The 23890-nt window shown below is 45.3% G+C and overlaps 1 protein-coding gene across 4 annotated transcripts in view; it reads left to right on the forward strand.

Annotated features, from left to right (window-relative positions):
- The window catches only part of NPHP1 (nephrocystin 1), a 68426-nt gene that overhangs the window by 35217 nt on the left and 9319 nt on the right, over window positions 1–23890 (forward strand). For all 4 annotated transcript variants that reach the window (XM_055539307.1, XM_055539306.1, XM_055539308.1 and 1 more), the window contains exons 12-16: window positions 8354–8428; window positions 11191–11301; window positions 12678–12760; window positions 14961–15037; window positions 16248–16347. In XM_055539307.1, the coding sequence (XP_055395282.1) occupies window positions 8354–8428; window positions 11191–11301; window positions 12678–12760; window positions 14961–15037; window positions 16248–16347 (446 nt within the window). The remainder of the gene's footprint in view (window positions 1–8353; window positions 8429–11190; window positions 11302–12677; window positions 12761–14960; window positions 15038–16247; window positions 16348–23890) is intronic.

Here is a 23890-nt window from a genome sequence, read left to right on the forward strand (position 1 = left end):
CAAACTAGAAAATTCTTAAAAAGATGGGAGTACCAGACCAACTTACCTCTCCTGAGAATCCTGTGTGCGGTCAACAAGCAACAGTTAGAACCAGACATGGAACAGCAGACTGGTTCCAAATTGGGAAAGGAGTATGTCCAGGCTGTATATTGTCACCCTACTTATTTAACTTATATGCAGAGTACATCATGAGAAAGGCTGGGCTGGTCGACTCACAGGTTGGAATCAAGATTGCCAGGAGAAATATCAACAACCTCAGATATACACATGATACCACTCTAAAGGTAGAAAGTGAAGAGGAGCTAAAGAGCTCTTGATGGAGGTGAAAGAAGAAGGTGAAAAAGCTGGCTTAAAACTCAACATTTAAACAACTAAGATCGTGGCATCTGGTCCCCTCACTTCATGGCAAATAGAAGGAGAAAAAGTGGAATCAGTGGCAGATCTCATTTTCTTGGGCTCCAAAATCACTGCAGACAGTGACTGCAGTCATGAAATTAAGACGCTTGCTCCTTGGAAGAAAGCCTATGACAAACCTAGACAGCATATCGAAAAACAGAGGCATCGCTTTGCTGACAAAGGTCTGTTTAGTCAAAGCTATGGTTTTTCCAGTAGTCGTATATGGTTGTGAGAGTTGGACTATAAAGAAAGCTGAGCGTCGAAGAACTGATGCTTTTGAACTGTGGCGTTGGAGAAGACTCTTGAGAGTCCCTTGGACTGCAAGGAGATCCAACCAGTCCATCCTAAAGGAGATCATTCCTGGGTGTTCATTGGAAGGACTGATGCTGAAGCTCCAATACTTTGGCCACCTGATGCAAAGAACCGACTCATTGGAAAAAACCGTGATGCTGGGAAAGATGGAAGGCAAAAGAAGGGGGTGGCAGATAACATCACCGACTCAATGGACATGAATCTGAGCAAACTCTGGAAGATAGTGATGGACAGGGAGGCTGGTGTGCTGCAGTCCATGGGGTCGCAAAGAGTCAGAAACGACTGAGCGACTGAACAACACAGCAAAGCACTTGCACCAAAACACGCAACATCGTGAGATCACCAGAGGAGAGAGATGACGGCGACTTGATGAGAGACGTGGCGATGAGGGCTGTGGCTGGAGGGACATTCAGGAGGCTTGGTGGGTCATGGGCTGAGTGTGGGGCGTGCGGGAGCGCGGGGCATCAGGCGTGAAGCCGGGTCTCTGACTCCCACGTCTGGGTGGATGGCGGGGATCCACCGTGAGGCAGAGAGCACTGATAGCAGCCCAGGTGTGGAGGAGTTCTTGGGTTTATCTTGGTCCCCGCTGAGTATACTTATTTAAAAAAAAAAAAAAAAACTTTTTAGTTTTGTATTGGGGTATAGCCAATTAACACACAGCACTGTGATAGTTTTAGGTGAACAGTGAAAGGACTCAGCCATACACAGACATGCATGCATTCTCCCCCAAACCTCCTTCCCGTGAGCCTGCCACAGAACACTGAGCAGAGCTCCCTGTGCTGTACAGCAGGTCCTTGTCGGCGACCCATTCTAAACACAGCAGTGTGCACACGTCCATTCCAGACTCCCTAACTGTCCCTCCCCCTGCCCTCCCCCAGCAGCCATAGCTCGTTCTCAAAGTCTGTGAGTCTGTTTCTGTTTTGTAAGTTCATTTGTGTGATTCTTTTCAGATTCCACATAGGACGGATGTCATACAACATTTCTCCTTCTCTGTCTGACTTACTTCACTCAGTATGACACTCTAGGTCCATCCATGTTGCAGCAAATGGCACTATATCACTCTTTTTGATGGTTGAGTAATATTCCGTTGTGTATATGTACCACATCTTCATATCCATTCCTCTGTTGGTGGGGCTTTCCCTCTGGCTCACCGGTAAATAATCTGCCCACACTACAGGAAATGCAGGAGGACTGGGTTCAATCCCTGGGTTGGGAAGATCCCCTGGAGGAGGGCATGGCCACCCACTCCAGTATTCTTGCCAGGAAAATCCCATGGACAGAGGAGCCTGGTGGGCTACAGCCCATGGGGTTGCGAACAGGAGGCCGTACCTGAGAGACTGAGCATTGTCGCGGACATCTAGGTCGCCCCCTGGCGACTGTAAACAGTGCTGCAGTGAACGCCGGGGCGCACGCACGTTGTCAGATCATGTTTTTCCCTGGATATATCCTGGGCGTGGGATCGCAGGGTGATATGGTATCTCTGTTTTTAGTTTTAAGGAACCTCTATACTGTTCTCCCAGAGAAGGCAATGGCACCCCACTCCAGTACTCTTGCCTGGAAAATCCCATGGACGGAGGAGCCTGGTAGGCTGCAGTCCATGGGGTCGCTGAGGGTTACACACAACTGAGCGACTTCCCTTTCCCTTTTCACTTTCATACATTGGAGAAGGAAATGGTACCCCACTCCAGTGTTCTTGCCTGATGGGGACGGGGGAGCCTGATGGGCTGCCGTCTATGGGGTCACACAGAGTCGGACACGACTGAAGCGATTTAGCATACTGTTCACCGTAGTGGCTGCACCAACTTACATTCCCACCAACTGTGGAGGAGGCTCCCTTCTCCACACCTTCCCCAGCATTTATTGGGCTTCCTAGGCAACGCAGTGGTGAAAAATCCACCTGTCAATGCGGAAGACTCAAGAGACGTGGGTTGGATCCCTGGGTATGGAAAATCCCCTAGAGTAGGGCATGGCAACCCACTCCAGTATTCTTACCTGGGAAATCCCATGGACAGAGGAGCCTGGTGGGCCCCAGTCCAAGGGGCTGCAGAGTCAGACACAAGCACACACACCACAGCTAAGAGTATACTTCTCACTCAGCACGAGGGAAGCGCCTTTGTTTCATCTGAACTGCACAAAACCACTGCCATGAGGAACCACTAGGTGTCCCCAGTGTTCAAGAAGAGATGAATTGCCTTCTAAGATCTGGTTCCATACTTTTTGCTCTGTCTCTCGCTGTTCTTACACTTGACAACATAAAATAAAGATTGGAATTTTATTTTGACTAATATATCAAAATCATAGAAGTTATTTTATATAAAAATAATATAGGTAAATTTATGAAGCAAATTTATGTCAAATTTTCTAAATCATGGAGTTATAGAACGTATTTAATAGTTACATGCTCATTCTATTTATTTGGGCTTCCCTGGCAGCTGGTAAAGAATTTGCCTCCAATGTGGGAGACCCAGGTTTGATCCCTGAGTTGGGAAGATCCCCTGGGGAAGGGAATGGCTACCCACTTCAGTATTCTTGCCTGGAGAATCTATTTACTTAAGAATACTTCTTTAGCAAATTTAAACCAAATCACAAATAGAAAGCATTATTACTAAAATTAATAAGACACTGCTTCCAATAATGACTGAATAAGCTCCTCTTCAAATAACTAACGTAGTGGTAACAGCTGTAAATTTTGGGCAATATACAAAAAGCCACTCCCTCAAGTCCCTGACAAGCATCCCAAAGCAGGTGGATCCTGGAAGGAAATCTTACCTCTTGAGTCTGCTGTTTTATTTTTTACCTTCCTTCCCTCTCTTTTTCATTCCTCTATTTTTTTTTTTCTGTCTTCCTGTGTGTTACTTAAACATTTTTTTTAGAACTCCATTCTGAAGTGCCTGCCGTGTTATTGAGGGGCTCTCTTTGTACAGCTTTTTCAATAGTTGAACTAAAATAAGTAGGTATTATTTTATAGCTGCATAACTCTCCCCCAGTCTGCTTGTCAACATCCCAGTTCAAGTGATCAGGAGAAACTTTAATCCTCTTATTGCTTTATAATTATCTTAAGAATTTCCTCTACATACATTGAGAACCACATCACACAGTGTGATAATTTTGCCTCAACCATTCAGCTTTTCTCCAGTTGCAGAGAGCAGGGGCTACTCGAGTTGCCGTGTGCGGGCTTCTCATCACAGTGGCTTCTCATTGCAGAGCACAGACTCTCGGCTGCGGGGGCCTCAGCAGTTCCCACACGTGGGCTCAGTAGTCTCAGCCCCTGGCCTCTAAAGCTCGGGCTTGGTAGTTGTGGCACATGGGCTTAGTCACTCCAGGGCATGTGGGATCTTCTGGGATCAGGGATTGAACCCATGTTTCCTGCATTGGCAGGCAGATTCTTTACTACTGAGCCACTAGGGAAGCCCTACCCTTGTTTTTACTCTTTCCATTGTTCTTTCTTCCTTCCTTCCTGCTATTCAGAGATTTCTTCTTTTATCATGTTCTTTTCTATTTAGAGAACTTCCTTTAACCATTCTTTTAGGGTAGGTCTGCTGGCTATAGATTCTCTTAGTTTTTCTTTATCTGAGAGTGCCTGCTTTCCCTTTATTCATGGTGGATATTTTCACTAGATATAGAACTCTGGGTTGGCAGTTCTTTTCTTTAAGCACTTAAAAAATATTGTTCCGCTTCATTGGAATTGCTTTTACCCTAGGGGTGAATCTAGGTGGGTTCCTCTCTCACTGCTTTCAGGATATTATGTTTAGTTTTTAGAAGTTTGTATACTTTGTCATGGGTTTCTTGGATTTATGCTGTTTAGGGTTTTTTCAGCTTCTTAAACTGTAGGCTTATGTCTTTTGCCAGATTTGGGGATTTTTCAGCCATTATTTTCTCAAATACTTTTCCAACTCTAAACTCCCTTCCCTTCTGGGACTCAGATAGCATGAACATTAGATGTTTTGTTATAATCTCATAGGTTCCTGAGGCTGTGACCATTTTCTTTCCATCTATTCAGTTGTTCAGACTGTGTAATTTCTGTTTGCCTGTCTTCAAGCTCACTGATTCTTTTCTCTCTTTTCTGTTCTGTGGTTGAGTCTATTCAGTGACTTGTGTAGGTGTGTGTATGTGTCTGTTTTCAAACTAGGGGTTCTCTGGTGGCTCAGACGGTTAATAATCTACCTGCAATACAGGAGAGCCAGGTTGAATCCCTGGGTCAGGAAGATCCCCTGGAGAAGGAAATGGCAATGCACTCCAGTATTCTTGTCTGGGAAATCCCGTGGACGGAGGAGCCTGGCTGTCTGAGTGACTAACCCTTTCACTTTCACTGTATTTTTCAGTTCTAGAATTTCCATTAGGGTCCTCTTTCTTTTTCTTTTTTTGTTAAAATTTCCTTATTTCTTTCATGAAACCCCATATTTCTTTCTGTTTTTTAATTTATTTTAAGCATCTCCATAGTTGTTTATTGAAGCATTTTTAGATGACTGCTTTAAAATGCCTTTCAAATAATTCCAACATCAGTCATCTTAGTGTTGGTATCTTTTTTTTTTAACTTTTAACTTTATATTGGAATACAGCTGATTAACCATGTTGTGATGGTTTCGGGTGGACATCAGAGGGACTCAGCCATATATACACAGGTATCCATTCTCCCCCAAACGCCCCTCCCATGCAGGCTGCTGCAAGACATTGAGCAGAGTTAGTGTTGTTATCTTTTGATTCTTTTCTCACTTAAGTTGCGATTTTCCTGGTATTTGGTATAATGAATGATTTTTTCTTTAAAAATGGTATCCTAGACATCTGAGAGCTGGGAGTGTGGGTCTTGATGAGCTTTGCTCCTACTGCGGCACGCATTGGCGCCATCCCTGCCAGGCGAGCGCGGCCGCCTCCTGGCCTCTGCGCACACCTCTGGGGAAACGCGTGTCTCCTTGCGTTGGGGCCCTGATGAGGCTCAGGCTCCTCTGTAGGCCCCCAGTGAAGCACTTGCCGTGTCATTCCTTAGGGCCTATGGTGCCTAGCCCACGTTCCTTCCCCCCCTCTGGACATTACAAGACGATAAAAATAAGGTTTCTGAATTTCATTGTATTAAATTTTCCATCAAAAAGAAAACTGTGAAGAAATAATGAACTCTGTGCTATGTATGTTAACATATTTAGAGAACAGTTTACTTATGTCTGCAAGTTTGTCATGTATCAAAAAATAAGATGAACTGATGGATGGTTCGATGGTATATGTGATAAAGCAAGTGAAGTAAAATGTTGATGGCAGAATCTAGGTGATAAGCTTAGGCTGTGCTGTAAGTTTCTTTTACCTTGTCTGGTATATTTGACACATTTTATAATCAACCATCATTGTATGTTTCATCCTTAAACAGTGATTGAAAAGCCTTAAGAACTCAGTAAGAAATAATACATCAACAAACTATATACCTATTTTGCCAATAATAAGAGAAATAGAAAACAAATCTAAATCTCACATTTAGACTCTTATCTTTGAACATTATAATCTTCCAATTTGCTTATTCTTTTTCCTTTTATGGAGAAGGCAATGGCACCCCACTCCAGTACTCTTGCCTGGAAAATCCCATGGACGGAGGAGCCTAGAAGGCTGCAGTCCATGGGGTCGCTGAGGGTCAGACACGACTGAGTGACTTCACTTTCATGCATTGGAGACGGAAATGGCAACCCACTCCAGTGTTCTTGCCTGGAGAATTGGGGACAGGCGAGCCTGGTGGGCTGCCGTCTATGGGGTCGCACAGAGTCGGACACGACTGACGTGACTTAGCAGCAGCAGTAGTAGTTCCTTTTACAGATATTTTACACTACAACCTGACTTTTATTGAAATTAGCAATATTTGTTAAACTAGGAACTATTTCAAATGCATAGAAACATGCAGAAAAAAAAATAATAGCCATCCATGGCCTTGTCACCTGGTTGTTTTGAAGCCTCTCAGTTTGCAGTATGTAAATTTCTAGGCTTCCTACTTAGCTGTAGATTATTCTCATAAATCTAAAATCACTCTGTATTTCTATATTCCTCCTTAACACACCAAGATACTCACGTGCTTTAACTCCCCACTGCCCCATCTTGTTATCATTGCACGTAAAATGCTCCTGTGGGCCATATTTCTTGAAAGGTCAGTTATACCTAAAATTTCTCCTAGTTTTCTGGTTACTCTCTCAGATATTACGTATTTCACTTAGTACAGTCTATTATTAGTGCAGACAGCTGAGTCTGAATTCACTTGTCAGTTCTTTTGTTGTTTTTAAGAGCTGCAACACTTGGCTTTGTTAATCACTGTTCCCCTACCCCCGAGCACACTTCTTACCCTCCTCCTCAGCTTTTACTTTGCGGTGCTCATCAGCGCCAGGCAGATTTGTTCACTTTTCGTGAGTCTGTTTGGTTATTCTCTTGCCAATTCCATGAACAAGGGATACTTGTCTGTTGTGTTCACTGCTGTGTATTTCCAGTGCCCAGAACAGCACTGGTTTACAAAAATATCTCAGTTATATGTTACATGAACAAGCAAATGGGTATTTCAGAGGGATAATGAAGTGCCCAAGGACTATAGCGAAGCTTGCAGCAGACAGGGGAGCGCTCACAAGGCTGCTTATATATGTTTATGTAAAAGGATATGTTTGAAATAGCACTATTAACGTAATGAGGTGTGTAGAGGATCAGTATGATTTACTGTTGGCTTAGTTCATTCAGCTGTTAAAGAATCTGCCTGCAATGCAGGAGACTCTGGTTCAATTCCTGGGTCGGGAGGATCTACTGGAGAACAGAAAAGCTACCCACTCTAGTATTCTTGGGCCTCCCTGGTGGCTCAGATGGTAAAGAAGCTGCCTGCAGTGAGGGAGACCTGGGTTTGATCCCTGGGTTGGGAAGATCCCCTGGAGAAGGGAACGGCTACCCTCTCCAGTATTCTGGCCTGGAGAATTCCGTGGACTGTATGGTCCATGGGGTAGCAAAGAGTCAGACATGACTGAGCGACTTTCACTTTCACTTTAGTTTGTTCCTCAAGGGCTTCCCTGGTGGCTCAGACAGTAAAGAATCCGCCTGCAATATAGGAGATGTGGGTTCGATCCCTGGGTCAGGAATATCCCCTGGAGAAGGAAATGGCAACCCACTCCAGTGTTCTTGCCTGAAGAATCCCATGGATAGAGGAGCCTCCTAGGCTACAGTCCATGGGGTTGCGAAGAGTCAGACATGACTGAGTGGCTAACACAAGTTTGCTCCTCAGGGAAGCCCCGCCAGGCTCACCTTCTCACATCCTTCTCCCTTGTTTCCCTCCATTGGGCCCCTGCCCCGCCCAGTCACCCAGCTCTTCAGCCCAACATATTCCTTTTCGTGAAGATGTGGGATGGTCTCAGCGATGGGGCACTTAGGGCACAGCCCGGGGGCCACACTTCAGCTTGCCGGTTGCCCAAGGCCCCGTGGGCCCGCCCACACCCCATCCCATTCCAAGAGCATTCACATGGCCCCTTTTGTTAATCATTTTAAAAGTTATGTATGTAGTTGATGTAAAAAGAAAAAAAAGAAATACAGAATCACCCAAAGAAGAAAGATACCCTCTTTCCCTCTGCTCCGCTGTTCACTGTTTGGAGCATGGAGGTGGTGATGTTCCAACAGTATGATTCCAAATGGGAAAATCTCATTTCAGGTTCTGAGCAACATTCACACAGTCAGGGCCACATGGCAACCTAAGAAGCCCAAAACATGGACCTTTTCTCCCCAGGTAAGGAATCTGCTGAGTGAATTGAGTGAAACATGAGTTTATTTTACCCATTAAGTATTATGCAATTAGTTTCTAAGGTAAGATTATCAAAATGTATTTGGTAAGACACTTTGGTGTATTTGGTGTTGCTGGAGAAGACTCTTAAGAGTCCCTTGTTCAGCAAGGAGATCAAACCAGTCAATCCTAAAGGAAATCAACCCTGAATATTCACTGGAAGGACTGATGCTGAAATTGAAGCTCTAGTACTTTAGCCACCTGATGCAAAGAACTGACTCTTTGGAAAAGACCCTGATGCTGAGGGCAGGAGGAAAAGGAGGTGACAGAGGATAAGATAGTTGCATGGCATCACTGACTCAATGGACATGAGTTTGAGCAAACTCCGGGAGATAGTGAAGGACAGGGAAGCCTGGCGTGCTGCCTTTCATGGGGTTGCAAAGAGTAGGACACAACTGAGTGACTGAACAAGAACAACAAATTCCTGAAATAACGTATTTTTATCTAACACAGAATATATGGTGCCAGGTTTGAACCTTTACATTATTTAATGTTCTCTGAGAACTTTGATAAAAATCACTCGTTTCTGCTGCACCAAAGTTACCATGCCTATGAATCATCTCATTCAATGAATCACAAGGTTCAATTTTAGAAAGTTCTGTCTGATGGAAAATGAAAACAAAAAGAGAAACCTTAAAAGAGACTCTTAGCATCTCTTAAGAAGTGTTTTTTTTTTTTTTTTTTTTTAATGCGGTCTCCAGCTGTGTTCAGGAGAGCTGTGCTTTCTTCAGATAAACTCATGGGTGACAGCTAGGGAACCGATCATCCCTTGACATCCAGGGACTGTCAAGATTGAGACGAACAAAGACAGGAATGAGGTTAAGTGGCTTCAAGCCACTGAGTCAGTGTCATATAGATGCCGGGGAGATGAAGATGTCTTTCTTTTAATAATATTAGTTGTCTATAGTTCTGTTTACTTTTTTCCACCTCCAGTTTCATTGCTTCCTTCCCACGGTTCACTCCCTTGTGTCACTGACCCCAAGAACCCTTCATTAAACTTTTCCTGTTGCATCAAGAGATCTCACAGCAAGGTAGAGGCTCACCACGTGGGCACAGCACGGGGAGGAGCCCGGCCACCTTGCCTGTGGGCTGCACAGGTCCACACTTGTCCACAGCACCACCCCTCCAAGTGCAGTGTGATCTTTTCTTTAATGTGAACCATTTTTAAAGTCTTTATTGAATTTGTGACAACATTGCTTCTGTTTTTTGTTTTGGTTTCTCATCGAGAGGCATGTGGATCTGAGCTCCCCGACCAAGGATTAAACCCGCACCCCCTGCATGGGAAGGTGAAGTCTTAACCCTCTGGGCCACCAGAGAAGTCCTCCAGTTTGGTCTTTTAAGCATCCTTCTGCTTTCATTTTGGCCCAACAACTTTTCTAATGTTCTCCTGGATATGAAGATGCACTGATGGAAGGGGTAACTAGTACGTATAGGCTCCTTTGTGAGTGAATTAACTGTCCGTCCTTTAGGTGTGAGGCATGCTTCCTGGACGCTGTGGGAGCTTCTGTGTTGGTGCAGAAGGGGCAGACACATATACAGCGCCGATATCCTCCGTGTGCGGAGCTCTGACCGTGTGCTGGGCACCGAGGCAGCCGCTAGGGCGTCTTCTCACTGAATCCTTAGAGTCACTCCGTGCAGTGGGTGCTGGCAGCTGTGACGTAGGCAGAGTGGAATGCTTGCGGGGCTCCTGGTACTGTGGAACCACAGAGAAGCAGCTTTTATAGAAGAGAAACTGATCTTGAAGGGTGTGTGGGATTTTATAGGCAAGGAAGAGGGATGTTGTGGTGCAGGAAGAGTGAGAGGAAAGGAAAATTTCCAAGGCCTGCCTCAGGGAAACTGGGCAAGTGTGTATGCAGGTTATAATTTTAGTCTTGTCTGCAAAGGACAGTGGTTAATATAAATATCTCATCAGGAACTTGCCTGGTGGTCCAGTGGTTAGAACTCCAAGCTTCCACTGCAAGGGGCACAGGTTTGACCCCTGGTTGGGGGTCTAAGATCCCGTGTGCCATGCAGTATCCCCCCGCCCTCCAAAAGTCTTATCCTATATCAAACTATGTTTGTAATACCTCCGAAGACCTCGGTACAGTGCTTGTTTTGCATTAGCTTCTTCTCTAAGCAAAGAGTAAGTGAACGTAAAGGTAGTTTTCTTCAGCACAAAAATTACATTTTAAAATTTCAAACCATTGGTATAGATGAGTCCAATCCATCTGCTTTTTGTTTCCTTTAAAAGACCCTGAAGACTTTGCTGATGGTCCAGTGGTTGAGACTTGGCCTTACAATGTGGGGGCTGTGGGTTCAATCCCTGGTCAGGGAGTTAGGATCCCACAGGTCTCGCAAGCAGAAGAGCAAAACATGAAACAGAAGCTATATTGTGACAAATTCAATAAGGACTTTAGAAGTGGTCTACATATTTTAAAAATCTTAAAAAAGACCTTTATTATGATGCAGATGATAGAGCTGAACTGTCCTGTCATTTTAAAAACATTTATTGTATTGAAGTGTAGTTGATTTACAGTGTGTACTCGTTACTGCTGTACAACAAAGCGATTAGGTTACACGTGTATATTCGGTCTTTCTTGTACTCTTTCCCGTTAAGGTCTGTCACAGGGCAGTGACTCTGGCTCCCTGCCCAACAGCAGGACCTCGCTGTTTTTCCTCCCTCCGTTCTCCATGCTTCTTAGTAACCTCCGTTTTCTGCCTTGTTTCAGGTTACTGGCATCTTGCCCTGCCTGCTTGATGGCGACTGTTTCATCAGATCCAACTCTTCCTCTCCAGATCTTGGAATATTATTTGAACTTGGAATTTCTTATATTCGCAATGTATGTCAGTTAAAAGATAAAGCTTTCTGATTATCAGTTAAAAGGGAAGTTTTTTTCTAAATGTCTGTTCTTAGTAACAATAATTGAGATTTTTCTGTTTAATAGAATATTAACCTCTTGAGGAATGGAAATGGCAGTGATTCTAATTTTTTTTTTTATGATGCTTCTTTTTCAGCAGTGTTTAAAGCAAGTCTTTTTCTTTGTATTTATAGCTGGAGTGAACTCCAGTGCTTTATAAAAATGAAGATTTGAAAAAGATGGGACTTTACAGAAAGTGATAGATGTTCAGTGGCTTTCCAGCACAGAGCGGTACCTCTGTCCTTGAGGGTCAGAGTGCCCTTAACCTTGTAAATGGGGGTTCTAATGAAGGGACCTGGCAGAGTGGTCATTTTTATTAAGGGAACATCAGAAACTTGGATTAACTTACATCATATAAACTCTTCAATCAGTGGATGAGGGTCTGTGGTAATATATGTTTCCATATTTTAATAATAGCTTCACGGGTGTGGTGTGTGTCCTTGGCTTCATGGTAACCCAGAGAGCCGGCTGTTAAATTCCATTAATGGAGTTATGCTGTCCTTTGCTTTCTTTTTTTAAAACTTCCTCCCTCATTGTTGATTTCTGGCTGCGCTGGGGCTCCGGTGCTGCGGGCAGGCTTCCTACTGTCGTGGCGGGCGGGTCTCACTGCGGCGGCTCCTCTTGTTGCGGAGCGCGGGCTCGGTAGTTGCAGCGCGTGGGCTCAGCGTGGGGGCGCACGGGCTCAGTTGCTCCGTGGCATTGGAATCTTCCCGGAGCAGAGATCAAACCCATGTCCCCCGCGTTGGCAGACAGGTTCTCACTGCGCCACTAGGGAAGTCCTGCCCTTGCATTTCATTAAGGCACATTCATCCGTGTGTGTTGGTGTGTAGGACGGGAGCGAGGAGCAGGACCCCCAGGTGAATGCACTGGCCTCTGGCGATTGGCGGGGGCTGGGGGTGAAGCTCTGAGCAGGGCACCCCTTCAATGACTTAAGTGACTCATTCCGTTTCTCACCGAGACCCAAAGCCTCCTGCTCGCACATAGCATTCATGTGATCTGGGATCACTTCCCAGCATATTTATATCACTCAAGAAACAACAGCAGCGGTCGTCCTAGCATCAGGCTTAGGGTTTTTTCAGGAGCGACTTAACAAGGTCAGATTTTCACTTGACATCCTGCCTTTACCATCCGCCCTGCAAGTCCAGTGGGCCTCCCCTGGCTTTCACTTTGTTTTCTTGTGAAGAACTTTTTAGTTCTAAAGGCAAATACTAATTTTATTCCTTTTAGAAGAACTTGGTATGTGCTTATAGATTTGACTGATTCAGACATGAAGGTTCATACCCAGTTTTATTTTCTAGTCCACTGGTGAAAGAGGAGAGTTAAGCTGTGGCTGGGTGTTTCTGAAACTTTTTGACACCACTGGAATTCCTATTCCAGCAAAGTAAGTTGGGTTTATGTATTCCCTCCAAGTGGGTAATTTTGTGGAAATTCATTTTTTAGAATCTAGACACCTCAGGTTTCACATTTCAGTAACTTGAGGGGAGAGGGCTTTTTAATGTTGATTTTAATGTTCTTTGGGGGCTTCCCTGGTGGCTCAAATGGTAAAGAATCTACCTGCAATGCAGGAGACCCAGATTCAATCCCTGGGTCGGAAAGATCCACTGGAGGAGGGCATGGCTACCCACTCCAGTATTCTTGCCTGGGAGATCTCCTGAACGAGGAGCCTGGCAGGCTGCGATCCATGGTGCTGCAAAAGAGTCAGACATGACTGAGCAAACTAACACTTTCACTTTCACTTTAATACTCTTTTAAGGTAGTGTATGAAAACAGATATGTGATCTCATCCTAGCAGGGGAGACATGACACAAATCGCAAAGGTATTTTAAACGATGTTTGCACCAGTGTCTGCTGAGAATATTCTTTCAGTAACTTCCTGTGGTATTAGCACACTTCACAGTGCCGGGACAGAGCCTATGTGTTCATGTGCTCAGTCCACTTCAGTCCTGTCAGACTCCGTGACCGCATGGGCTGTGGCCCACCAGGCTCCTCTGTCCCTGGGGTTCTTCAGGCGGGAACACTGGAGTGGGTTACCATGCCCTTCTCCAGGGCATCTTCCTGACTGAGGGTTTGAATCCAATTCTCCTTCATTGCAGGTGAATTCTTTACCACTGAGCCACCAGGGAAGCCCAAAATAGAGCCTAATTCTCACCAAAGAGTGGGAAAGCTAGGTCAATAGTCCCCGTAGCGGCAGCCGCTGTAAACAAATTTAAAATTTAAGGCCAAAAGCAAATGTTTGTAATGTATTTCCAATATATCCAGTATCTAACAGTCACAAGATTATTATCTTTAATATAAGAAGAGCTCTCAAAAACTAAGAAGAGAATCCAAATTTGAAAGTGGGTGCACACACAAATCTAAGTCTAGGATATAAACAAGAAACTCACAGAAGGGATGCAGAGGGGCAGTCAGTAGGATGATGATGGAGACCCTAGATTTGGAATGATAGAATTCAGGGCCATAGCCTGGGCTCTGTCTGTGTAACTGTCAATGGGTTCTGTAATGTCTCCAAGCCTCAATTTCCCCCAGCTTTAAAATGGGATTATAATAGTTCCTATCCCCAAGGTTTAATTCAGATAATGCTGCCCCCTTCATCCTCTACTGACACCACGGGTGGGCACGACCTTACCGCAGAACAGAGGTGAGAGTCCTCCCGATGGCACTCTGGAGGGAGGGGCGGGCACCTATCACCCCTCAGCCCTAACCCAGTACCGCCTGTAGATGTAGAAGTCCAGGCTCCTTGTGGGTTTTTTGTTTTTCTGTTTTTAATAATGTTCAGGGTTTTTAGTTGTGCTTACTAGGAGGGAAAAGTGTGTCTATCCAATCTTTCTTAAAGTCTTAAACAATTTTTTAAAATGAGACGGAGGCCTGTGTATTGATGCAGAGACATCTCCAGTGTGTGTTCTAAGCTGAAACCGGCAAGGTGCAGGGCCATGTGTGTGCTAACGCCCCTTCTTTTCACAGAGTGCTGTGCTCGTGTGCCTGTGGAAACTGTTCCTGGAGGTTGTCTCTGGGGAGCAGAGTTGGGGAGGCAGTGCCACGGGTTAATGAGGCAACTTTAGAAGGAAATGTGTGTCAGTTTGAGATTTATTGTGTGTATGAATTTGTTTCAAAATAATTTGTACAGGAAAAAGATAGGACAAGGGGCTTACCAAACTAGGCAGGAAAGGACAGGGAGGGAGTTTTCGGGTTTTTATTGATCATTTCCATGTCATTTGAAGTTTTTACAACAATCTACATGTTACTTTTGCAGTTTAAAAGTAGTATAAATTCATAATAGCTTTATTTCCAGTGATGATTCAAAACTTTTGAAAAAAACATTTAAATGGCACAAGTCGTTAGCCTCAAAATGACATCAGTTAATCTTTCTCACTTTAATGTGGAAAATGTATTTTGTATCGTTCACAGTTAAGAAGGAGACTCAGTTTACTGAGAGGATGACCCTAGGGAAGGATAACAACTTTCACTCTCATTTACCAATGAATGAGACATGAATAAAATGTGAACGTGCTTGTGCTAAAATAATGTTCCGCTGCCGGCTGCACTGTGAGTGTCACGTGCACACTGGTGCTTTCCTTTTGTAGGACTTACAAGCTCTTCTTGAACGGAGGCACCCCTTATGAAAAAGGTGTTGAAGTGGACCCTTCAGTATCCACAAGAGGTACCACTTTCTTTCTGTTGCTTTCTTCCCTTTCCTTAAAGATTAAACAAGCAGAAGATGCATCAAAGAAGACAGCTATAGTCTAAAAAGCCTAACACTTTTCACCTGAATTTACATTTTTAAAAGCATGTCATTTGATATTAAAATCTTAATCATTTTCATCTAAGTGAATATTTCCTTGGTGGCACATGTGAGACTTTAACATAGGAAATTAGGAAGCGTAAGGGCTCTGTATTGGCTCCTTTTCATTGAGCACAGGGCCTCAGAACTGAGAGAACAGGCCAATTCAGTGCTTTCCTATTGCTTGGTCACTGGCATACATGCCAGGTTGCCCTCTAGAAACACTGAGCATCTTTCGATGTGTCCATTGGCCAGGCGCTGTGCTAGATAATGGGAACATGGAGAGTCAGGCAAACATTTATGGTACTTGCCTCTCGGATCTCAGAGCCTGACAAATCTGAAACTCCCCTCTGGCTCCTCAGACAGCCGTCTCCCTGTTTCATGATTTAGGACACGCAGCAATGCCAGCCCCACCATCTCGGAACAGGAAGGTCCTGGGGTCTGGGATACAGTTAGTTCCACTTGAGGTCAGAGATGCTTTTTAAACTCCCCTTTCCTCTGTAATCTAGCAGCGATGATGCTAAGAATCTGCTGTAGAGGCAGCTCCAGGGGTGGGCCAGTTGGGAACCTTCGAGGGTCTTTGAAAATGAAAGTGAAAGTCGCTCAGTCATTTCCCACTCTTTGCAACCCCAGTCCATGCAATTCTCCAGGCCAGGATACTGGAGAGGGTAGCTGTTCCCTTCTGTAGGAGATCTTCCCCACCCAGAGATCAAACCAGGTCTCCCACATTGCTGGCAGATTGTTTACCAGCTGAGCCACAAGGGAAGCCCAAGAATACTGGAATGGGTAGCTTATCTCTTCTCCAGGGGATCTTCCTGACCCAGGAATTGAACTGGGGTCTCCTGCATTGCAGGCAGATTCTTTACCAGCTGAGCTATCAGGTAAGACCTCTGAAGGTCTTGAGGGCAGATGGTGCTTCATTAGTTCATTTAGGGTGAATGGGCAGCTGCTGCCTTTCATACAATTCAGCATTCCTGGTGCTGAAGAAACTTTGTCTTATTTTTATTATAAAATTTTATGTAAAATACTGTTTTATCACGTTCACTGCCTAAGCACTAAGTTTTGATATTTATTTTTTCTTTTTTAAAAGCACATGGTAGTGTTTTCCATCAGTTGATGACAATGAGGAGGCAGCCTCAACTTCTAGTCAAACTGAGATCTCTGAACAGACGATCCAGGAGCACGCTAAGGTTAGTACCCGCCGTTACCTGTCTGGCGAACTTGGGCTCATTCATCATTTATGGACCGTCTCTGCTTCCAGCTTCTCTTCCTGCTCAGTCACCATTTGTTAGTTTTGTTTTGTTTTTTGTTTTTCCTCACTGATTCTTCAGCCAAGGATCAGTAGGGAAATGGAATCATAATACATTTCAGATTAACTTACTCTTCAGTTTACCAATTGGTACAAATGATGGACGTGGTCAAAAGTAGTATAGACGCTTTCAACTAAGCAGGGCTTATCATCCATGATCTTTCCCTTAGGGAACTTTGGGGAACTTTTTTTAAAAAAATCATCATGAATTTTTTTTTTTGGGCCACACCCCATGGCTGGTGGGATCATAGTTCCCAGACCAGGGATTGAACTCGTGGCCTCAGCAGTGAGAGCTCAGAGTCCTAATGACTGGATTGCCAGGAAATTCCCTGGGGAATATTTTAAAATGTCAGGTTTATTGAGGTATAATTTACACACAAGTAAAATTTACCCCTTTTACTTTAAGTTCTTTGAGTTTTGACAAGTGTATACAGTCATGTAGCTACCACACAGTCAAGATAAAGAATATTTCTGTCACTCTGAAGATGATCTCATGCCCCTTTGTAATCAAATCTCTGGCTCTGGTCTCAGGCAACAGTTGGTCCGTTTTCTTCTCCCAGTTCTGCCGTTTCCAGAATGGCCCACAAATGGAGTCACACGATGTACAGCCTTTCGCGTCTGGCTTCCTTCATTTAGCGTAACACAACTGAGATGTATCCATGAAATTGCGTGTGTTAGTGCATGCCTGTGTGCGCGCTCAGTCGCTAAGTCGTGTCTGACTCTTTGTGACCCCGTGGACTGTAGCCCGCCAGGCTCCTCTGTCCATGGGATTTTCCAGGCGAGAATACTGGAGTGGATTGCCATTGCCTTCTCCAGGGGATCTTCCCAACCCAGGGATCGAACCCAAGTCTCCTGTGTCTCCTGCACTGACAGGAGGATTCTTTACCACTGAGCCACCTGGGAAGCCCCATGTGTTAGTGGTTTGTTCCTTTTTGTTCTAACTAGTAATTCCATTTGGTGGATATACACCATGTGTTTATTTATTCACCAGTTCAGAGACATTTGAGTTGTTTCTAGGTTTGGGCAATCATGAATAAAGCTACTCTAAATATTTGCATAGGTGTTTTTTTGTGTGTGTGGACTTATATCTTCCTTTCTTGTGAGATTACTGGATCATCTGGCCTTTGCTTAACTTTATAAGAAATTGCCAAACTGTTTTCCAATATGACCAGGCTATTCTATACTCTCTCCAGCAACATATGAGAGTTCCAGTTACTCCAACATTCTTGACAGCATTTGATATGACTGATTTTTTCCTGTTTTGCCCATTTTAATAAGTGATTAGTGGTATCTCATGGTGGTTCTAGTTTGCGTCTTCTTTCGGGAGCTTCTACATGGGTGGCATCCCAGGTCTATCCATGTCCAGCTCAGGAGTCTCTTGGACAAACCATTTACCATCTTTCTCAGGGTCTCAAGGTCTGTGTCTTTAAAATGGACATAATAATATCAAGCCCATCAAGCTCTAAAGAGGTTTAAGGAAATGAGAATATATACAGCATTTGCCAAGTATTTATGTGCATGCCTCACAGTAATACACAATAAGTATCACAAGAATTATTACCATTATTATCATACGTGTGCATGTGTACTCAGTGGATCTATCACGTCCAACTCTTTGTGACCCTGTGAAGTGCATAGCCCGCCAGGCTCCTCTGTCCATGGCATTTCCCAAGCAAGAATACTGGAGTGGGCTGCCACTGCCTTCTCCAGGGGATCTTCCTGACCCAGGAATCGAACCCGGGTCTCCTGCATTGCGTTACTGTGTGAGCCACCCGGGAAGCCCTAGTATTGTCACATGTGTAGATAAATGTAAATGCCACGTGTGTAGGTAAATGTACGTGTCACGCGTGTAGGTAAATGTAAATGCCACGTGTGTAGGTAAATGTACGTGTCACGCGTGTAGGTAAATGTACGTGTCACGCGTGTAGGTAAATGTACGTGTCACGCGTGTAGGTAAATGTACGTGTCACGCGTGTAGGTAAATGTACGTGTCACGCGTGTAGGTAAATGTACGTGTCACGCGTGTAGGTAAATGTAAATACCATAGCAGGTAGCAGTGCTGTCATTGAGCTTGCTCAAGTGAGGATGTGCTATGTAGTTGGTAATATCAGAGAAATTCAAATCAGGCTTTGAAGTTTGGAAGGAGGTGCCATGCGACGATGTGGGGCTGTGGAGAACACAGGGCGCAGGAGGTGGACGGGAGCGCGCGGCTCGTGAACAGGCGGAGGCAGCGGGGCAGCCCCGCTGGGACGCTGACTGCTGGCGGATGCTCAGGCTCAGGGAGACGTGGAGCACTCTGTGAGTGGTTGCTTTCCTCAGCTGGGATCATGCTCGCAGTTTAAATATCCCTGGCTCTTATCACTAGTACTGACATGTGTTTTATAATGATAGTGTTAACAGTTCAATCTTTCAACAACCATTAATTGTGTACTCGTGGGTACTGTTCACTCTTGGCTGCCCCCACCCTGCCCACCACCCCGGATGTCCATAGAGCCTATAAACTCCCCCTTTCTGGCCAGTCTTTTCTTGAACAATTTTTATTTTTCAAGATAAAAAAAAGAAGCAGCAGCACAGAAGCAGTCTTTGTAAAAGGAAAGCTAGAATCCTGTTCAGCCTCATTCTTCTTACTTCTTCAACCACCTGCTGCTTCTCTGGTTGATAAGCTTTCCAGAGTCTAAAGTACTTCCAAGCATATCTTTCAAGTACAGCTTTTAATAGTGTTTCTTTGGCTTCAAATACTGGCTTGGAGATATGCTTTACAATCTAGAGATCAATCTGACTGGGTGAGCAGTGGTCAGATTGCTGGGCCCATTCTCCCAAAGCCGCGAATGTTCTTCTGTGTACTGGGTTCTCAAAGAAGGGCCCCCAGCCCTCAGCCCCGACCTCAGGAGTAGAGGCCCTTGTTGGTTACAGCACATAGTAGGCACCCGAAAAATGTTTGTGAAGTGATTTCAAGGTAGAGCTCTTCCTGCTGGTGTAAAAGCTCTGCCCTGCCGCCTGTGGTCCCTGGCCTCCCTCATCTTGTCTCTGCGTGCACGCAACTCTCCTCCCAGAGCCCAGAGAGAGCCCTGAGGGCCATCGTGAAATTGGGCTCCACTCTGAGGATCCAAGGGACACCAAGGGATCAGAGAGACCGAGGGAACACTTCATGCAAAGACGGGCTCAGTAAAGGACAGAAATGGTATGGACCTAACAGAGCAGAAGATATTAAGAAGAGGTGGCAAGAATACACAGAACTATACAAAAAAGATCTTCTTGACCCAGATAATCACGATGGTGTGATCACTCACCTAGAGCCAGACATCCTGGAATGTGAATTCAAGTGGGCCCTAGGAAGCATCACTACGAACAAAGATAGTAGAGGTGATGGAATTCCAGTTGAGCTATTTCAAATCCTGAAACATGATGCTGTGAAAGTGCTGCACTCAACATGCCAGCAAATTTGGAAAACTCAGCAGTGGCCACAGGACTGGAAAAGGTCAGTTTTCATTCCAATCCCAAAGAAAGGCAATGCCAAAGAATGCTCAAACTACCACACAATTGCACTCATCTCACACGCTAGTAAAGTAATGCTCAAAATTCTCCAAGCCAGGCTTCAGCAGTATGTGAACCGTGAACTTCCTGATGTTCAAGCTGGTTTTAGAAAAGGCAGAAAAATGGGAGATCAAATTGCCAACATCCACTGGATCATCAAAAAAGCAAAAGAGTTCCAGAAAAACATCTATTTCTGCTTTATTGACTATGCCAAAGCCTTTGATTGTGTGGATCATGATAAACTGTGGAAAATTCTGAAAGAGATGGGAATACCAGACCCCCTGACCTGCCTCTTGAGCAACCTGTATGCATGTCAGGAAGCAACAGTTAGAACTGGACGTGGAACAACAGACTGGTTCCAAATAGGAAAAGGAGTACATCAAGGCTGTATATTGTCACCCTACTTATTTAACTTATATGCAGAGTACATCATGAGAAACGCTGGACTGGAGGAGGCTTAAGCTGGAATCAAGATTGCTGGGAGAAATATCAGTAACCTCAGATATGCAGATGATACCACCCTTATGGCAGAAAGCAAAGAAGAACTAAAGAGCCTCTTGATGAAGGTGAAAGAGAAGAGTGAAAAAGTTGGCTTAAAACTCAACATTCAGAAAACAAGGATCATGGCATCTGGTCCCATCACTTCATGGCAAATAGATGGAGAAACAATGGAAACAATGTCAGACTTTACTTTTTTGGGCTCCAAAATTACTGCAGATGATGACTACAGCCATGAAATTAATAGACGCTTACTCCTTGGAAGGAAAGTTATGTCCAACCTAGACAGCATATTCAAAAGCAGAGACATTACTTTGCCAACAAAGGTCTGTCTAGTCAAGGCTATGGTTTTTCCAGTAGTCATGTATGGAGGTGAGAGTTGGACTATGAAGAAAACTGAGCGCTGAAGAATTGATGCTTTTGAACTGTGGTGCTGGAGAAGACTCTTGAGAGTCCCTTGGACTGCAAGGAGATCCAAGCAGTCCATCCTAAAGGAGACCAGTCCTGGGTGTTCATTGGAAGGACTGATGCTGAAGCTGAAATCCAATACTTTGGCCACCTGATGTGAAGAGCTGACTCATTTGAAAAGACCCTGATGCTGGGAAAGATTGAGGGCAGGAGGAGAAGGGGATGACAGAGGATGAGATGGTTGGATGGCATCACCAGCTCAATGGACATGAGTTTAAGTAAACTCTGGGAGTTGGTGATGGACAGGGAGGCCTGGTGTGCGGTGGTTCATGGGGTCACAGAGTCAGACACGACTGACTGACTTGCAGGATCCAGAAATGTGCACTCCTTGTAGTGTCCACTGTGGGCCCTGGGACCTGCCAGTAGGACTGTGCCCTCAGGCAGGCTGTCCCAGAGACAGGCCGTGGGCATGGAGAAGCCAGAGGCCCGGGCCTTGCTGCAGAGCTGTGGGCTATGGTGCAATGGCTGTGCTGTGTGTTCAGTGTGAGAGGCTGGGTTCAGGTGTGCCCTGGAGGTGGATCTTGAGGTGGGGCTAACCCTGCTCAGGCTCCTCTCCCTGACCTGCCTCTCATAGTGGGTGGAAAAAGAAGGCATTAATGCTACCAACGGGGCTTCCCCAGTGGCTCAGCGGTGAAGAATCCGCCTGCCATGCTGGAGATGCTGGAGATTTGGATTCTATCCCCGGGTCAGGAAGATACCCTGGAGGAGGGCATGGCAACCCACTCCAGTATTCTTGCCTGGAAAATTCCGTGAACAGAGGAGCCTGATGGAGTCCATGGGTTTGCAAAGAGTCGAACATGACTGAGCGCGCATACACACACACACACACACACACACACACACACAATGCTACCAATAGCCAGCCTCCTTCTCTGCTCCAAAAGTCTACCCCACCTCTGTCCCCACTCCCTGGTGCTTAAGAACTTCATCTTTTGAGACTTCCCTGGCATTCCTGTGGTTAAGACACCACACTTCCACTGCAGGAGGCACAGGTTTGATCTTTGGTCAGGGAACTAGTCCCACATGCTGCAAAAACAAAAACAAAAACCCCTTCATCTTTGTTTAGCCAAATTTCTCTGCCTAAAACAGAAAGGACAGGGGCTCTTTTTTGTCACGCCAAGCCATACACCAGTGTGGGCAGAGCCGAGGGCAGGAAGCCCAGTTACGATCTGCATCAGTGCCCAGTTTCCCCAGCATCCTTCTGGCCAGCTTCATCCTGCCCTCTCATAAGCCAGCTGTGTGCCCTGTGTCAGGAGCAGGTGGATCAGTGTGGACTCGTCTTCTTTTTATTTGTGTATTTTTGGCTGCACTGGCCCTTCGTTGCTGCACACGGGCTTTCTCTTCTCTAGTTGCAGTGCATGGGCTTCTCATTGCTGTGGCTTTTCTTGTTGCAGAGCAAGGGCTCTGGGGCATGGGCTCAACAGATGTGGTTCCCGGGCTCTAGAGCACAGGCTCAGTAGTGGCGTCCAGGCTTAGTTGCCCCGCTGCACGTGGGATCCTCCCGGAACCCATGTCACCTGCATTGGCAGGCGGATTCTTCACCACTGAGCCACCGGAGAAGCCCTTGACTCGTTTTCTTGACCAGAGAAGCAGCCTGGATCTCCTTTCACAGAGACAACTGTGATTGTGTGCACCCTCAGCTGAGACAAAACAGGGAGCAAATGGATCCTTGCCTTTCACCAAGACTTGGCTGTCTAATTCTGGAGCTGTTTTTTGATGGGATGTAACATGATGCAATTTGACTGAGTGCATGCTTTTTCTCTCTCTCTCTGCTTTATGACTTTTAATTTTTTAAATTGTTTTTTAATTTTTATTTTTTTTTACAGTAAGTCCTGTTGGTTATCCATTTTAAACATAGACGTGTGTACATGTCAAATCCTAAACCAAAGGCGTGTTTTTAAACTCCTGATGAGGGAAAGCCCTAAATTTAGACCCAGGCTCCCAGTGCATCAGTTCTGAATCCTGAGAAACCCTGGTTTGTGGGAGTAGACCATGTACCTGGGTATAAGTTTGCTATAAATTTATTTTCCTTTGCCTTTTGATGTGTCTCATCTTTTTTTCTCCTTTACTTCCATTGTATTGTTGCTAAAAATAAAGGAAATAGTAGTGTTACTTGTGTGTGTTAGTTGCTCAGTCATGTCCAAGTATTTGCAACCCAATGGACTGTAGCCCGCCAGGCTCCTCAGTCCATGGGCTTCTCCAGGCAAGAATGCTGGAGTGGGTTGCCATTCCCTGCTCCAGCAGATCTTCCTGACGCAGGGATGGAACCCAGGTCTCCTGCATTGCAGGCAGGTTCTTCACCATCTGAGCCACCAGGGAAGCCGCAGGAAGCTACTTGCCGGGCCTGTCATCATGTTTATTGTACTTCTGCTGTTCTGTCTGTGGGGTCAGAAAGGATGTCTTTACTTCTTCAGCTCACAGCTTTCTGGCCATCTTGGGTCTGGGAAAATCAAAGAATTTCCCTAAAGGAAACTCTGATAAAGAGCCAGCAGCATTGCTTTGTGTTATGAGGAGGTGCCAGAAGGAAAGGAGCGCCCACACAGTGGGCGCTGAAGGCCTCTCCTACAGGCTGGCCACAGCGCTTGCCAGATGGAGCAGGTTGGTCTGGGAGAGAAGGGGAGGGGAGAATGGAAGGAAGGTTCCACCCCTTCCCCTCACAGAATTAATGGCTGTTTTTCAGCATGAGACGAGTTTGGGCATGCATCTGAAACACTGCCCACATGAGCCACAGAGCAGAGGGTGGGAGGTAGGACAAGCCTTGGGAATCACAGCGTGAAAACAGGAAGACCTGTGGTGGCATCAAGGCAGCTGCCATGTTCCTCTGCAGCCAGTCCTTGAAATCTAGGTCAGGTTTATACAAGATCAGAATTTCAGCAGGGTTGGAAAAAGATGATTTCTGACTCTGTGTACCAAATGTGGTGTAT

The sequence above is a fragment of the Bubalus kerabau genome, chromosome 11, assembly GCF_029407905.1.
Source record: "Bubalus kerabau isolate K-KA32 ecotype Philippines breed swamp buffalo chromosome 11, PCC_UOA_SB_1v2, whole genome shotgun sequence".
NCBI lineage: Eukaryota > Metazoa > Chordata > Mammalia > Artiodactyla > Bovidae > Bubalus > Bubalus kerabau.